The sequence below is a fragment of the Miscanthus floridulus genome, chromosome 7 (genome assembly GCF_019320115.1).
Source record: "Miscanthus floridulus cultivar M001 chromosome 7, ASM1932011v1, whole genome shotgun sequence".
Classification (NCBI taxonomy): Eukaryota; Viridiplantae; Streptophyta; class Magnoliopsida; order Poales; family Poaceae; genus Miscanthus; species Miscanthus floridulus.
Genome location: NC_089586.1, coordinates 26,862,685 through 26,881,070, shown reverse-complemented (window position 1 = coordinate 26,881,070; position 18,386 = coordinate 26,862,685). Strand labels below are relative to the sequence as shown.

Sequence of the window (18,386 nt, the reverse complement as noted above, 5' to 3'; positions counted from 1 at the left end):
AACGGTTGTCTTCAGGACATTTCATAATCTTCAGGACTATAAATTTTAGGATCTTTTGGACCTAGTAATAAGGGCAATTCAAGGGCAATCTCCCCCTGAACTTTGCAGGTCTCTCAGTCATCTTATACCAATATTATGGATACATTTTCTGAATGTAGTAGCTGGTAAAGACTTAGTGAACAAATCTGCTACATTGTTACATGACTGGACTTTCAAGATATTTACCTCACCCTGCTTCTGGAGTTCATGAGTATAGAAAAATTTAGGAGATATATGCTTAGTCATATTATTCTTAATATAGCCCATTTGCATTTGTGCAACACATGCTGCATTATCCTCATAGATAATAGTGGGGGTATCCATGGTACTAAGACCACATGACTTCTGGATATGGTTAGTCATCCATCGTAGCCAAGCACATTCACGTGCGGCTTCATATAGCGCAATAATCTCTAAGTGGTTTGTTAATGTTGCTACCAAGGTTTGTTTGCAAGATGTCCTGGATATAGCAGTACCACCATAGAGAAATACGAAACTAGTTTGAGATCTTGCATTATGCGGATCAGATAGATATCTAGCATCTGCATATCCAACCAATCTTAGATCCTGGTTCTTTGGGAAATACAAGCCAAGATCTTGGGTGCCATTCAGGTATCTAAGTATTGTCTTAACGCCTACCCAATGTCTTCTGGTTGGGTTCGCACTATGATGAGCTAGCAAATTCACTATGAATGCAATATCAGGCCTAGTGCAATTCGCAAGGTACATCAGTGCTCCAATAGTGCTCAAATAGGGAACTTTGGGTCCTAAAGGCTTCTCGTCATCACTTCTCGGTCTAAATGGGTCTTTGTCCTCCTCAAGTGATCTGACAACCATCGGGGTTTTCACGGGATGAGCCTTTGACATATTAAATCTTTCTAAAACCTTTTCGTGTAGGTAGATTGGTGTACAAAAATTCCTCTAGGGAGATGCTCGATCTCTAGGCCCAAGCAAAACTTGCTTCTACCCAAGGCTTTCATTTCAAACTCCGCCTTGAGGTAGGCGCTTGCTTCCTCAATATCTTTTTTATAGCCTATGATATTTAAGTCACCAACATAGACTGAAATAATACAAAACCCTTTCTAGGATTTTCTAATAAATACATAGGGAGAATCAGTATCATTAACATATCCCTTCTTTAGGAGGAAGTCACTTAGCCAATTGTACCACATCCAGCCAGACTATTTAAGCCCGTACAGTGCCCTCTGCAACTTAACACTGTACATGTTGTGATTTGTTTTAGAATCCAGAATTTTCAGTCCATCTGGGACTTTCATATATATATCAGAATCTAGCGACCCATACAGATATGCGGTCACTATGTCCATCATCTGCATTTTTGAGTTTAAGCCTGCTACCATAGATATTAAATATCGGAATGTTATGTCACTCATAACTGGAGAATATGTTTCATCATAATCTATGCCGGGTCTCTGCGTGAACCCTTGTGCTACGAGCCTCATTTTGTATCTCTCCACCACATTATTCTCATCTCTCTTTCAAACAAACACCCATTTGTATCCTACATGGAATACTTTGGGGGCGTGTGGGCAACAGGCCCGAATACTTGCCTCTTAGAAAGCAAGCGCAATTCCGTCTCTATTGTTTCTTTCCATTTTACCCAATCTAAGCGCTTCCGATACTCTGTCATGGACTTTGATTCAGGATCCTCATTAATCGCTTTCGGGATCTTAGAGACGAAATTAATGTTGACATCTGTATTCTTTCTGTTATATAGTTCTCCAAATTCAGCATAATTTATGGCAATTTCTTCAATTGAATCATGCAGCTCGTCATGATTAACCAAATTACTCGAGCCTATTTGTTCTATTGTTCTTGTGCTATTATTTGTATTTGTGCGCACATTTGCACTAGGACTTTCACCTTCAGGATGTGTCACTGCTGGGACGACTGAATGGGAGCGTAATGCGTTCTCTCTAACAACTTGCCTTTGCAGGCGTCCTCGCTTGGCTTGTGCCGAGTCATCCGGATCCCTCCCCCTTTTCCTAGGATTGGGAATTTGGGTAGAGTTCATGCCCTCTAGGAGTATCTCTACTCTCTCTGATGCATTAGCCATAGGAATATATGATTTTGACACTCCTCTTATATCAGTAAACGCGTCTGGTAGATTATTTGCCAATTGTTGCAGGTTTATTATTCTTTGAACTTCAAGTTCAGTATCTTTAGTGTGTGGATCAAGCGATTGAATGCTACTGGTAGTCCAATCTATTTCTCGACATTCTTTATTATTAAGGTACAATCATCCCCCTAATGCCGAGAAATGCTCTTTATCGAAGATGCTATCAGCGTACCGAGCCGTAAATAGATCTCTGGTTTTAGGCTCCAAATATTTGATTATGGACGGAGAGTCATAACCTATATATATCCCCAACTTCCGGTGAGGTCCCATAGTTGTACGCTGGGGTGGTGATATCAGCACATATACAGCACAACCGAATTTTCGCAGATGGGAAATCATTGGTTGTTGTCCACGCGCTAATTGGTGGGGGGAAGCAGAGTGAGATGCAGATGGCCTATACTGGACTAAGGCAGCAGCGTGTAGCACTACATGTCCCCAACAACTGGTTGGAAGTATGCTATCTTGTAGAAGTGGTCTGGCAATTAATTTTATTCTTTTTTATTAAAGATTCAGCAAGCCCGTTTTGTGTGTGCACATGGGGCACATAATGCTCTACATTTATGCCCAAAGCAAGACAATAATCATTAAATGCTTTTGAGATGAACTCTCCAGCATTATCCATCTTGATTGCTTTTATGCGGTTCTCCGAGAAGCTAGCACGCAATCGAATGATTTGGGCAATAAGTTTTGCAAAAGCATGGTTCCACATAGACAACAGGCATATGTGGCACAATCGAGTAGAAGAATCTATAAGCACCATAAAGTATCTAAAAGGCCCCAACAGGGGGTGAATAGGACCACAAATGTCACCTTGGATTCTCTCCAGAAAACCTGGGGACTCGACATTTAACTTCAGGTAAGAGGGTTTAGTTATTAATTTTCCTTTAGCACAAGACACGCATAGAAAGTCTTTAGGAATTTGTGTGGTTTTAATGCCATGACCAACAAATCCTTTTATGATGTTCTGCATCATCCTTAATTCAGGGTGTCCAAGTCTTTCATGCCAGATCATAAAAGACTCAGGATTTTTAGATATAGTAGACATCACAACGTATTCTTGAGGTGGATTAATTTTTGTATAGTAAATTCCAGAGGAGGTGCCTGGCGCTTTTTCTACCACTTTTGTCCCACATTCGTCTGTTGTTGTGATATAGAGGTATTCATCACCATTTTCACAAGCAGTTGTAACATGGTAGCCACTACGGCGTATATCTTTGAATGTGAGGAGAGTACGTATAGCTCCCCGGTACAAAAATGCTTCTTCTATTAAGATGCTGGTATTATTAGGGAGTACGGCCATGGCTCGACCGGAGCCTACAATATGACCGTTGCGACCAACAATCGTGGTAATATTTTCAGTCTTTTTCTACGGTGTCTGAAAATATTTTGTCTCTTGAAGTATTGTATTTGTGGCAGTGCTATCAACCAGGCAAAATTCTTCTTCAAACTTCATGGAAAGTACGACTCTTGTTCTATTAAATATAGTACTAATTTAATCTATCATGTATAATCAATATAGCAAGCCGATTAAAAGATAGCACGTAACCGAACAAGGGATAAACTGATTAAAATAATGCTATGCACCAAGACATTCATGTCGAGAGTTAATGCTAACAAAAATAATAAAGTTGCTCAATGGGAGCACTATAAATTGATTAAAATAATGTTATAAACCAAACCATTCATGCCGAGAGTTTATCCTAATAGAATAATGAAGTTGCTCAACGGGAGCATTATTACATCACACGGGACTTTAATTATTTTGCTGAAAATAAATCACACTAGCTAACAAATAAACAAATGACCGATAACTTGGTCTATTCCTCGTCAAGGAGATCCTCGTTGTCGAGGTCAAAATCATCATCACCAGTATAGGCATCTCCCTTTTCAGCAGTATGATCGCCGGTGGCATTATGATCAATATCCATAGCTGTTGATTCAAGCTTCTATGTAGACTCTGGTGGGTCCAGGAGGTGTAGTCCAGTCACGGCATCGACAGATGCCTAGATGAAGTATACCTCTGGGTTTTGGCGTTTCTTCCACTCTTGATATAGCTCAATCAAGTGTAGGTCGGTAGTGCAAGTACGGGACCAATGCTGGTGGGATCCATAGCGGAAACAACTCTCATTTGAGTGTTTCCCTCCACTTGCCTCGTCCTTTGAGCCCTTCAGGGACTTGCCTTTGCCATTGCCATTGAACTTCTGGCCTTTGCCTTTGCCATTGGACTTCTGACCTCTGTTCTTAAACTTTTTCCCTTTTTGCCCCGAGTGACCATGAAACTTTTGGCCCTTGTTTCTGAAAGAACCTTTACCGTTGCTGCTATGGAAACTGGCATGTGCTTCAGGATGTGCCTGTGTCCTAGCAGGGCGCATGTGGAAGTTCTTCATCAAGAGTTCATTCCGAGCCTCAGTGGCAAGCAGCACATTGATGAGATCACAGTACTTCATGTACTTGTTGTTACGGTACTGCTGCTGGAGTACCATGTTGGTAGGGTGGAAAGTCTCGAGACTTTTCTCAATCATCTCGAGTTTAGTGACGACCTGGTCACAAAAGCGAAGCTGAGCCATGATACGGTGAATCGTAGTATTATATGCCTCAACTGTCTTGAAGTCAAGGAAGCGGAGTTGTGCCCAATCACGCCTGGCCTGTGGGAGAAGCACTGCCTTCTGCTTGCCAAAGCGTTCCTAAAGCTTCACCCACAGTACCAAAGGGTCTTTCACCTCCAGGTACTCTGTCTTCAGGTCAGGACAAATATGATGCCTCAGGAAGATGCAAGCTTTTGCCTTGTCATGGGGTGGCGGAGCAGGAACACCGGCTACAGGCCTGGTGATCGTGGGAGTCAGCTGCATCGTCTGCAAATGGAACTCACAGTCGAGTGCCCAGGTTTGATAGTTCTTGCCGTTCAACTCAAGAACCTTGAACTTCGTCTTGTTGATCGAAGCCACTGCCTATTAATTCATGCAAATTAACTTCCGGTAAATAAGCATGAAGTAGTATGTATAGCCATGAATGAATTATTATCAATGCAAAAGAAAAGTGACAAAAAAATATGCACACAAGGCATACAGCGGTGGTCTACAGCCGCCGACATCGCAAGATAGCCATCAGGGCCATGATGGTGTCGCAAGTTTCAGTAGCCAGCGGGGCCACAATGCATGCATAAGTAATGCGCAAGTTTAGGCAGCACAACATGTGGAAGTTTGCTGTCTTACGCGTCAAACGTGTTGGGTTGGCCGGCGGTGCAACATGAAAACAATTGAAATAAACTAGTGTGCATGCATGGCATGGCCAATGTCCATGGATGGCGTAGTAGTACACACCGGGGTACATGCACAGCATGATGGGGTGGCCGATGTCAGGTGGCAGACCGAAGATAAAAAGATATCATCGGTAAAAACAAGATCAATCTATTACACAAACTAGCAATAAATAAAACTAATCTACTAGGGTTTAAAAAACTAGTATCAAAGATTGGATCTGTTATGCTTAAAAAAATCTAGAACGCGTCTAGGCTGCTAGCCGAACAAATCTACGAGATTGTGTTGTTCGAGATGTCATAATCAAATAATCTAGTAGCTAGTAAAAACAAATCTATTAATCTAGCATACTAGTGCTCACGTGGTGACGGCTGCCATCAGAGCAGCGGCAAGGGGAATTACGTGAGATAAACGGTAAAGATCAATCTAGAACAAGTAAACTAGCCAGAGAAAAACGATCTGCTACGTATCTAGCATGCTAGTTGTATATATGAAACCGATCTAGATTGAAAACAGGAACGAATCTGTGAGCAGATGGATCCAACAAGATCAAGAACAGCATACCGTCGTTGATGAGTAGCGGTAGAGCGTGCTGATCACGTGTTAAGTAACAGCGGTGTTGCGGATTCCTGATCCGGTTCTCTTCCCTCCCCGCAGCAGATGAGACGTGAGGAAGTTGTAGATGATTTCCTGTATCCCTTCCCAGCAGCACACCAGATGAACACATGAGAGCAAAAATCGTGGAACTCTTATCTCTTCTTCATCATAGATGGGTACAGGTTTCTTTATATAGTCTTAACCCTTCGAAGGTATATTTGGTATGAGCCCATAATTATCGTATGGTTATTGCTTCCCAACACCCTCGACCCTGAGGACTTAGCATCCACTTCACGTACCATACGAATTTTGGCCAGCCAAGACCCCGGCTAAAAAATAGTTTGACCCCGATCCCTGCAGAGCACAGCCACACGACAAGCGCGCCCAGCAGCCCAACGCAGCAGGTTCCAGCCGGCCAGCCTTGCAATGCACGGCCAAGGCAAGCGGCAAGCCCAGTAGGCAATAGCCCAGTTCATGGGCATGCAGCACTAGCACAGCTGGAGCACCAGACGCTTGGCCTTTGCACGATCGGCGATTCCTGTCCCTGACTAGTCCCCTCCATCGGTCCGAGTCTATTCTGCGTCGACGTTCTCGGCTTCTCGCCTCCCGTCGTCGAGCGGCGCATGGCTCATCGTCCTGGCGGCTAGCGGTGACTGCAAGGAGACTCTCGTCTTCTCTACCAAAACACCTAGATGAGGTAACCCCCAAGGCCCAAATCCCCAATTTAGCAACTGTAGTTGACAAATAAGGATCTGATTTTTTTCGTTTTTTAGAGTTCATCAATCCCCTATTTGTTGCTTGTATTACAGAAGTACATCATATTTCTTAGAGTTCCTTAATCACCGATTGATGAATAAGGATATGATTATCTTTTTCTTCTCGTCATTTATATAGAAGTAAACACCGAATAGTCTTACATCATATTTTGTTCTCTTTTTCATGTTTGCCTTTTGAGAGAATGTTTTAATGAGCCGGAGTCTAGAAGTCTAAAACCGAAATAATCAATGGTAATGAGTATAAATTATGGAGAGATCAGAATAAAAATTACTTTTCTAAGAAAAATATGTGACGCTTGCCCCGTGTAGCGTTTAAACGTTGTGTAAATGGGCTAAAATTAAGCATTATAGTCCACTGTCATAAGCTAAAAGTAAGTATTATGTGTTTGAACTGACCCCAGTGGTATTTTATCCTGGCTTCGCCCCTAAGGTGCACATGGCTCGAGGCGGGTTCGGTGCGTCCGTGTGAGGCGCAAGGTGCAGGGGCGCATTACCGTATCCGGATACATTTTAGCAAACTCAATAGAACATAACTATTTTTATAGTTACTGTAAACATAAACACTCATGACCTCAACCGAAATGCTTTCGGCAGATTCCTGATCGAGGGACGTGGCAAACCGAAATGCTGCAAGGACTGCAGGCGGGCCGGCGGCCGGCGGCCCCTACGTCATTGGACAAGGTAACGCCAAGCCGCATCGTCAGGGATGACAGCACAAAACGATCTCCTATTAGCATCTTTCCTCATACAGGCTCGTATTCTCCGGTAGGATCCATGCGCACGGTGCTCCTGCATGCGTGTCGTCGGTTTCCATATCTCTTTTCAACCGTCGTTTTCACTCTTGGGTCTTGTTTAGATTGCAAATTTTTGCAATCTGAATACTGTAGCACGTTTCATTTATATTTGACAAACTTTGTCCGATCATGGACTAACTAGGCTCAAAAGATTCGTCTCGTGATTTACAACCAAACTGTGCAATTAGTTATTTTTTTTACCTACATTTAATGCTCCATGCATACGTCTAAAAATTGATGTGATGGTGAGAGAGTGAAAAAACTTGGAATTTGGAGGTGATCTAAACAAGGCCTTGTTCTTCTTGGTGCGTAAGGCTGCGTGCACGCCGTCGTTAACAGGACACTGCACAGGTACGTCGTAAGTCGTAACGACTTACGATTGATCGTTACGTCCTGCCTAAATTAAGCTCAGATCGCACTATACTGAACAGTTCCTTTTAAGTACCACAATTATTGAAAGAGAAATGCCATTAGTACGACACACTCTCGACAGGGCAACTCCAGCCAATACCTCAAAATTTAACACCCTACTCTCACAAACGAGGATCACTCATCCAGATTTCAGCCCTCACTCCAACCGAACTCTCATTTCAGCCTTCCTAATTTCTCTCACCTATATTTTATACATAACTTCTAACTACCAAGTCCAGTATTTTATATCTAAACCATGTTAGTATTATTGGAATGGACACTTGTTAACAACATTTTTTACGGCTAAATATTGGAGAAATAATTTTTTTCAAACAATTGGCAACTATTATTTTTTTCTCTCCTCACGCCACTCTCACGGCTCCCTCACAAACACTCCACGCTACTACGAGTGGAGCAACGTGGGCCGGTTGGGAGCAGCGGCAAAGCTTGATTAAATAATGCCAAAGCTTGCGGGGCTGGTTTGGAGCGGCGGCCGCGCGTACAGGTGCGGCAGCGGCAAGATGGGGCTGCACTCGGGCACGTCGACGAGCTGGCCTCCGCGGAACGAGCACGCGTGCTGGATATCGGAGCATAGCCAACGTGGCCAGATCCACAATGCACAGGTTCTTCTCCCTCACTCTCTCAATGAATACAGGTCACCCGTTGCCCTTGAGCGAGCATGGGCAGGGATGAAGGCCACAGGTAGAAGGAAGCGGTCGCGCGCATCTAAACGGAAAACTCAACGGCAACGCGGGAACCGGGTCGTTAGTCTCCCAGGCGGATGAGGGATCGGTTGAGAGTCCCCCACATCTAGGAGATGAGGAGAGAGAAATAGGAGACCCTCATCCATCGGGATTTGGATGAGGGATTGGTTGGAGACGAAATTTTATGTTTGAACCCTCAAAAATAAGATAGGAGTTGAGATAGGGGGCTGGTTGGAGTTGCCCTTATGACATGACAATCAAGGACACGCTGCCGGCTAGCCAGCCATAGGCAAAGTTGACAACAATATCTCACTTGCTCCCTCTGTCCGAAACAAATTAAATTAATTAATTTCTTGCTATATATGTATCTAGACAATTCTCTGGGCACATAGCCAGAAGTGTGAATTTATTTCGAGATAGATCAGCCGGGGTACAGTACATGTCCAAGTTGATAACACTACGCTGCACCAAACTTTCTCTTTCCAACCGTCCTTTCGATCTCTTTCCAACAGTCGTTTTCACACTCGTCTCTTTAGTTGGGAGTAATTGAAAGCAGGGAATATGAGTTTAGAGATAAGAGCTTAGAAATATTTTGTGGAAGTGAGAGTTTTGATGGGAAGAGGAATGTGAATTTAGATGGCCAACTCCCACTAATCAATTCCCCGGGGAGGGTGGTAATTGGAAGGAAATTATGCTCTTAATAAAAGAAAAATACATTCATCATGATTTGCTATGTAGTTTCCCCCACAACCCCCCCACCCCCACACACACCAAACTAGGGATATAAATTCTCTCTTCAACTCCCTCTCTTATTTTCCTCCACTAATCAAACAAGGGATTGGAACTAAAAGTCAATTTTCCACCTTAACTCACTCTATCAACTTTCACCACTAATTCTAATGCCCCTTCCGTTTAGTTGCCAAATGCTCCCTCTATAAAAAGTTGAATGGTTTCCCACTCTACTCCTACTTAGGATATTCGAATAATCATCTAACAAACGTCTCCAAACAAGCTTCCGCTTCAGCAGCCGCAATCGGTTGGATGGGCTAGCTTCGGATCCTTCTAGGGATTGTGGCACAGTGTCCTCCTCGAGCCTCAGCGTTGTGCAGTGTTTCTTCGAGGCCATCAAGGTTCCGCTTCAGCAGCCGCTGATTGCGTCCCCGCCTAGGTTGCGCATCACCAAGGATCCCAATGCTGCTCATGATGACGATATCGTCCCAATGAAAGCTCTAGTTTGGTTTTAGTGAATTGATGAAACCCTAAGTGCTGACCTAGTTTATCAAAGTAATTATGAGATAGGTGGCACATTCCAAGTGGTGAAGCAAATGAAGATCATGACTTGATGATGGTGATGCCATGGTGATGATCAAGTGCTTGGACTTGGAAAACAAGAATGAGAAAAATAAAAAGCTCAAGGCAAAGATGAAATTGATATGAGATTTTCGGTTTAACTTATCGAGACACTTAGCGAGTGTGATCACATTTAGGATCGATAGCCATACTATTAAGAGAAGTGAAACTTAAATGCAGTTATCAAAGTGCCACTAGATGCTCTAACTCATTGCATATGCATTTAGGATCTAGTGGAGTGCTAACACCCTTGAAAACATTTGTGAAAATATGCTAACACATGTACACAAGGTGATACATTGGTAGTTGGCACATTTTAGCAAGGGTAAAGAAGATAGAGTTGAAAAGGAGTTGATTGCGCTAGTCATGGGATGACTGGACGCGTCCGATATGCGCACCAGACAAGTCTGGTACTGTCTCAGGCGGCAATGTTTTCGACGTGACCGGATGTGTCCGATATCCATACCGGATGCGTCCGGTATTCTGGCCAAGCATGCTAGAGTTAACGAGGTGACTAGACTCTGGGTTGTAGCAGTGACCGGACGCTGAGCAATCACTGTTTAGCGTCTGGTCGAGGTGACATGGGGCGTGGGTGTTGGTCCAGAGAGGACCGGACGTAGGGGTGTGTCCGGTCGGCCACACCGAACGCGTCTGGTCACAGTTGAGCGGCTCTAGGAGCTCTTTTGACTCGATCGGACGCAGCGACCGGACACGTCCTATCGCCACACTAGACGTGTCCGGTGTGAACCAGCATGTCTTGGGTTTTTAGCGCAATAATTGATTGGACGCTGGGAGCGTCCGGTCCGGTGTGACCGGACACGTCTGGTCGGCCCAGAGCAGCTCTGGGAGCTCTCTGGACTCGACCGGACGCTGTGTCTCTCGTGTCCGGTCATTTTCTAACAGCACGTCCGATCACGCAGAGATAGCCATTGGGCATGAATGGCTAAACAATTTGAAAGAGACACGTGGTGGTTAGGCAGCGACCGGACGCGTCCGGTGCACACGACCGGTGCGTCTGGTCGTCCTGTAGTCAGCCAAATAATTGAGTCAATGGCTCTATTATTTAGGGGTGTCTATAAATATCATTTGGCCAGCTCTAGCTCACTCTCTTGGCCATTTGCATTGACATAGCAACCTTGTGAGCTTAGCCAAAGCCCTCCAACTCATCTCCATCATTGATTCATTATCTTTATAAGATTGGAGTGAACATAAGTGCATTGCTTGAGTGTTTGCATTTAGAGGCACTTAGTGTTCGTGTTTCACTGTGGAATTCTCTTGTTACTCTTGGTGGTTGCCGCCACCTAGACAGCTTGGAGCAGTGAGGATCGTCGAACGGAGGTTGGTGATTGTCTCCGGCTCTGATCGTGGTGATTGTGAGGGGTTCTTGACCTTTTCTCGGCGAAGAGTCAAAAGGTACTCTAGTAAATTACTCATGGCTTATGTGATCATCATCTTGTGTTGGTTGTGCGGCACCCTATTGAGGGTTTGACGTGTGATGCCAATTAGCGCGTGAACCTCCAAGTGAGTGAATCGCCACAACGGGGACTAGCTTGCCGGCAAACAAGTGAACCTCGGAGGAAAAATCATTGTGTCTTGATTGTCTCCTTGGTATTCATTGGTATTCACTCATTGGTCACTTGCCATGGCGGTATACCTCTCTACCACTCTCTTGTATTTCATTATATATTCACATGGATAGAGCTAGTGGTAGTTAAGACTAGATAGTGTATTACTCTCACTAGGTTGATTACCTAGGTGTATATTAGTGACATAGCTTTGTTATGATATAATAGAGATCATAGAAAATAGAATTTGGTAGGTGGCTTGCAACCCCAAGTATAGTGCTAGTGCAAATTCGCTTCGTCATCTTATTGACTAATCATTTGTCTTAGTGTTGTTGTAGAAATTTTTAATAGGCTATTCAACCCCCCCCTCTAGCCATTAGGACCTTTCACCCAAGCGCAACACCCGTTTTGCTGCAAAAAACAAGTTCAGAGCACAGAAGTCAGAGGCCCAGGCAAGAAAGGTGCTCATGAAAAAGCTCGGGCTCCGAGTCGAGACGATGAAACTCGATGATGCATCTTTCGAAGAATTTCAACAAACTTTTGTCATGCCACTATCCCCTATGAGGTGGGAAGCCATGCGGGTACTCATTCCTAGAAGACGTTGGCATCGTGGTCCGGTGACGGACATCGAGTAGGCCAAGCGGTCTAAAAGCTTTGCCTTCTACCCATGGTCACCAATTCTATTGCAGTGTAGTCCTTTGTATATGTTGTAGCTGCTAGGCACACCTTGTCTCCATCTTGGTTCATCCCAAACGCTAGCGTCTTGCCAACGGGAGTGGAACAGCCGGCACTTATTGACATTGTGTAACTTTGACAATTTCCTATCATCTTAATGAAAAGCAGGCCCTGCCAGGCGCGGTGCGCGGCCGCTACCTCCCTGCCGCGTCGCGATGCTACCATCGCCAGCCAATAGCCTACAAGCGCCACGAGTCGCTGCCTACAAGGGTCGCCAGACAACTGACTCTAGCGAACTCCATACTCCAACCAACCTCCATTCTCCTAAGCAACAAGGAAATGTTGCGATATGCTGAAAATGCATGTTGCAAGCATATGTTTCAAGTGTTTTAAATGTTTCAGACGTATGTTGCAAGTGTCTCAGATGGATGTTGCAAAAGTAGATCAGGATGTTGCATATGTTGCAATGGTTGTACACGTATATTGCTAATGTCTGTTCCCAATGTTTCATATGTATTTTCGAACGTATTGTTGCAAGTGTTATCTGAATGTTGCATATGTTCACACATGTTGTAATTGTTTTATTTGGATATTGCCTATGTTTTCAATGGTTTTCAAGTGTTTTTAGGTGTTTTTAAAGTGTTTCAGAAATATGTTTCAAGTGTTTTATCTGTCTTCTTTTGTATGTTGCAAGTGTTGCATCTAAATGTTTTAAAAATATATCGGACGAGTGCAGCGGATCTCCATCTAGTCAGTGTGGATCAGATATCTGACAACGTTTCTCGCCTCCACGGTTATTAGTGGCGGCGGGCAGACCTCGCCCTTGCAGCACTAGTTAGCGGCGGCTTGAGGCAGCTCTCGGACGGTGCCTCCAGGCGGCGCGGGCCCTGTATGGACGTGCAAAATAGCACGGGATACAGACTACAGGCGCAAGCGTCTGAACGCCCCACCCGTCCGGACGTTAGGAGTACCCAAACAAGGTTGCATTGGGTTGACCCCATCAAAAATAGGGATGCAGATTGCGTTGGGTTAATCCAGCAAGCTTTCATTACCCAACTTGCATTTACAATATGCTTTAGTGAAAAAGCTCTATAGGGACAAGCCACTAATTCGTGGTGCCATAATGGGGTATGACACTGCAGGTCTTTGGGTTACCAACTTCCAACGCTACGTGGGGCCGTCGTTCCTGCCACTGCGGTGGGCGGTGGGAGAGCATGAGCAACGATCTCAATGGCATCGAGTCTGTCTAGGGCAACGGACACGTGCCTTGATTGCCGACGCCGCCAGGAACCACGCCGCAGTCACCCGCCGGCCGCCGCCGCCTAAGTCGATGTAGTGGCAGCCGTGGACGCCACAGGTTCGTGCAGTGAGGGAGCTTCTCTTCTGGTGGCTGCGCTACTGCTCGAGTTTGGCGATCTGGATTAGCAATCATAGTGGGCCAATCCAATTCAAAACCCAAGATTTTTTTACTGGATCTTGTTGGGTCAACCAATTCCAGCCCGCTTGCTTTGCTAATCGGAACGAATCCGCTCACGGTCGAAACCAGCCCAACAACGCGGACGGGCAGCCATAAGTGTCGTGTCACCCATGTACTGGATGGACCTCCACGCTGGCCTGGTCTGGGCCTGTCGTGGTAACGGATTTGGAGAGATGCTGCGGCGCCGGCCCGGGTAGGCTCCGGGCGTACTCCAGAGTCCAGACCTTGCAGCGGAATCGATTCGTGCAAATCCAGCCTTTGCAGAAAACAAATGAAAAAAATTGCGTTTCGCCCATCAAAGAAAAGGGCTCAAATGGCCAGGCTCAGACATCAGAGTGTCGATGGGCTATTGAGCGAAGAGGTTATCATAAACGACTAACGTCCACGAACTATTGCATTCAAGCTATAGCCACATCGCTAGGTGGATAAACGTACGACCACCTCCAATACCATTCACAAGCCAACTACGCACTATTAAAAACGTTTAGTAAAACAGCTTGTTATAGTAGATACGAGAGAGTGGAGTTGGTGGAAGTAAACTTTTTTTTTCAGTTTCACCGGCTGCCTTTAGGACCTATTTTGGAGCTGTTCCGCACCACGTTTTTTGACTCCATATTTTTTTTAACCTAACAGGCACAACTCTAAAAACTCTGCTTTAGAAAAAGAAAAAATAGAAGTTGTAAGAGCACCTTAAAAGATGCTCTAAAAACTCCAGTTTTTGTGGAACATTCTACGATGGAGTTTACGGAGCAGAGTTTGTGAAGCAGTGTAGCACCCGGTTTTATAGACAAAACCACATATACACCATATGTGAGCCCAGAAAGTCAAATCTCACATATAGCTACAAATAAAGATAATATCAATAGACAATGCTTAATATATAACATACTTAGTATAAAGAATATAACCTTAGATAGCAAACAACGGAAAGACAACTCCGATCTTTAGGTGAAGACTCTAATTCCACAGGGACAACTGACTGATTGATCACAAGCCTAATTTCTCCAAACTCTATCAATCTGGTACTCATCCGGGATTTTTTCAAAGATTTAAAAAGTAAAGCAAGCCTAAGTACATGTCGTTCTCAACAAATATAACATGGGGTTCATGAGGCTCAAAAGACTGACACTGGTTTAACTGCGATTAGCTTTTAACGAGTCATGATTTTAGCAATTGAGTAGCAACAAGTTTATCACAAGCCCATATAAACACATGATCAGGTAAACATAAATAATAAATAGCATAAATAGTAATCATTAATGAGCATCTTTATCATCAATATTATCCGTGTTCATCAGCATTAACCATTATTGATTATCTATTTCATAAGTGTTTCAATGCCGCTCATGACAATGAGCACGGCTGATATACCAGTTTTACACTCTGCAGAGGTTGTACACTTTCACTGTAAGTCGTGATACCCATATGCCCGGGTTTATAACTCCCAAAATAGTTCCAAGGTGAGCAGGCGGGGTTCACTATGAAGCCTTTCAAAGGTTCGTCTAATAAGTTAGGGCCGCTAGGTTTCTGTGTCCTATGAATGTAGAGGTCCCCTTCCGACAGGCACAATGATGCGTAGCCTATACACTGACGAACAGAGGCCACACTATATCCAACCCAAAACACACCCCTCTTGTGTCATAAAGGTAACCTCTAATAAGCTAGAAAAAAGTCCTTGTACTGAGCTAAAGCTAGAGCCATGTAGCCCTCACAGCTATACTATAAGTCCTGGACGATCACTTACAGATAAGTCCTTAGGGAGAGGAATCTAGAGCACCATAACAACCCAATGCTCTAGCCCCCTGATTCCATATTGCTAAAAAGCATATTTTACTGTTTATTGTATATTCTATTAGTCAAGTTACAAGATCATGGTTGTAGTTGAACACTAGCATCATACTACCCAATACAATACCCCATAGATGACAAGGAATCTAGGATATTAAATAGCTAGGAAAATTACTACGGTTGTCAAGGTAGACACATGTAGTATGAATTAAATAATTAAATATATATAGAACAACAAGGAAGATCCCATGCTATACTTGCCTTAAAAATTGGATCCTTCTTCTATTGATTCGTAGCCTCCAAAGAACTTTTATATCACCAACGCAAAGCTCACCGAGTGAACATGATCATAAAGCACCACACAAGCATCCGAACAAACATGCATAACATTCAAACATACCATATTAGAACAATACACCAATCAGTGAAAAAGAATTTGAAATCAAATCTATGTATTGCTACGATCACACAGACGCGAAAATCACGCTAATCGGAGCTATAACGAAAAGTTATGAATTAAACAAGATTTTTTTTAATAAAATAATAGATTAAATCTAACCTTGAATTTCAAAAGTTGAAAACATATCCAATAGTAATATGAACATGTAAATTATGGAATTATGAACCTAACGCAAGTTGAACGGGTCAAATCAAAATTAAAACAGAGAAGATATGGCCTACTGAAAATAGTGGCAATTTTGTAAATAGATGGAACTTGATTTTCAAATTAAAATAAATAAAATCTGATTTCTAAATCTACTAGTGGACCGCGGCCACTAATAGGAGAAAGGGCAGGGATCCTTTTGAAAGAAACCAGGGACGGCGGGTTCTATTTAGCAAAATCGTAGGGGCTCTTTAGCAACATGGTCGTCGAAAGGGTATCTTCTATGCTGAGCCATTGATCGTGGATCGGGCGGCTGAGATTAGATAGAAGGGACAGAATGAGGGTGCGGCCGACTAGAACAGGACTCCAGATGGTGATGGCCATGCTACGACACGGGGAAGGCACTAGGAGAGAGAGCGGAGCATGGCGAACTCACCTAGGGGCTTCCCGATCTCAGAGAGGCTGCCAAGGTGGAGACTGAAGGCGGTGGGTGAACACGAGCTCGGCGAGATCCAAAACACGGCGGCAACACGAAGCCAAGGCTAGAGTGGCGGCACAGATGGATGCAGAGGGGGTCATGGATCTTTATAGGGAGCTTAGCATGGAGGTCACGCCAAATCGGGCGGCTACAGGGCGGAGTTGGAGCAGCGGCAGACTCCTGACTCGGCGGCGGCGGATGTTCTAGGGTTATGCGAGAGGTGGCTAGTACTCGGGATGGGACCGGCGCATGCGGGACTGATATTTATGGGGGCGGGGAACTTGGCGAACACGGCAACCGGCGAAGACGGTGTGGCAGCGGAGTCCTGGCGACGGCAAAGTCCAGCGCGACGTTGACTCGAGGTAGAGGATGGCGTCGATAGGTGGGTCTCACTCATCAGCGACACGGCCTACTGGGTCGGCCCATGAGCGGAGGCGCGCGGCGAAGCGGGGAAACGGCCAGGTGGGCTGAGCGGAGAAGCAGGGAGCGGGAAGCGGGCCACGTAGGGAGCAAGACCGAGCAGGCCAAATGCCGAGTAGGGAGAGGGAAAAATAAAGAATTCCTTTTCTATTTTCCTTTCCTATTTCAAAACCTCATTCAAATATGAACCAAATCAAGTTTGAATAGGGTTTCAAATACACTTTTCAATTCAAACAAAAATGTGAAAATTTTAGTAAGTCTTCCCAAAAGTAATTTTTACAACTTTTTAAATTCTTTTATTTTTTAAATTTTCTTTTCTTTTACTTCAAAGTCATTTTCAAATTTATTTCAAAAAGCAATTCAAACCATTTTGAATCTTGATTCAAACCACTCAACCAAATAAATCAAATGCACCAGCATGTATGCACAACCATGTTGCTACTCCTTATGATGAATTTTAATATAATGAAAAATATTCTTTTTCTTATATTTCATGAGCACAAAATTCAAAATTTTAAATCAATTTAACTACATTTCCAAAGTAGCAAATTTTAGGGTGTTACAAGCAGTCCCAAAACAAACCCTTAGTTTGTCTCGGTAGGTTTTGGCAGACTTCAACCATTGAGCGGTTGGCTTTTTGCCCGTTTGGTAAATTGTTTGTATGAGAATCTACACCAAAAACCTTAGAAAAAATTAGAGCCATGACAAACGAAAACCCATCCACTTGTTAGAGTAACAAGAAGATGGCCGGCACTACCTCCCTCTCCTTTATCACCAATGTTGCCACCAGGAGGTTGACGACGAGGCACGACCGTAATCGATCAACAGAAACACTTTGTCCATCACTCTTCTGCATCAGAATCTACTCCAAAGAGGCACTAGTCCTCATTGCTAGGCTTAATGGCCATCCCATCTCTTAACAAAAGTGTACGGGTCCCTTAATTCAATTTAATTAAGTGTCCTATTCATGAGTGACATGTTTTATGTCCTAAGTTCTAACACATAGTTCTTGTTACAACATCATATTTTGACTTCTTAGTTCGGAGAGACTAGCGCTCAAATGTCCAAACGCCGTGTCCGTCCAGACGTCTACGCCTACTGCCCGCCCGCACACTGCTTAAATCAGTCAAAAAAAGCTAGTGGGGGCTTGAGTTTGACTGTGTGATCATAGGGAGATCACTACAAAAATGGTGAAATTCTCCTAGTGTTTTTATGTAGTAATAAAACATTACCACTAGTCATAGCACATGGAAATCCTCAATAGGAGGCATTTGGTAGGGAAATTTATACTAAATTGAATGCTAAAACACT

The 18,386-nt window shown here is 43.9% G+C and overlaps 1 protein-coding gene across 1 annotated transcript; it reads right to left on the bottom strand.

The window, feature by feature from the left end:
• Positions 1–3,996: 3,996 nt before the first annotated feature.
• On the bottom strand, positions 3,997–4,662 carry LOC136465260 (uncharacterized). Its single transcript, XM_066464068.1, has 2 exons — positions 4,266–4,662; positions 3,997–4,109 (listed from the first exon to the last, which is right to left on the bottom strand). The coding sequence occupies exons 1-2, from the start codon at positions 4,660–4,662 to the stop codon at positions 3,997–3,999; spliced, it is 510 nt and encodes a 169-aa protein (XP_066320165.1).
• Between the last annotated feature and the right edge of the window lie 13,724 nt (positions 4,663–18,386).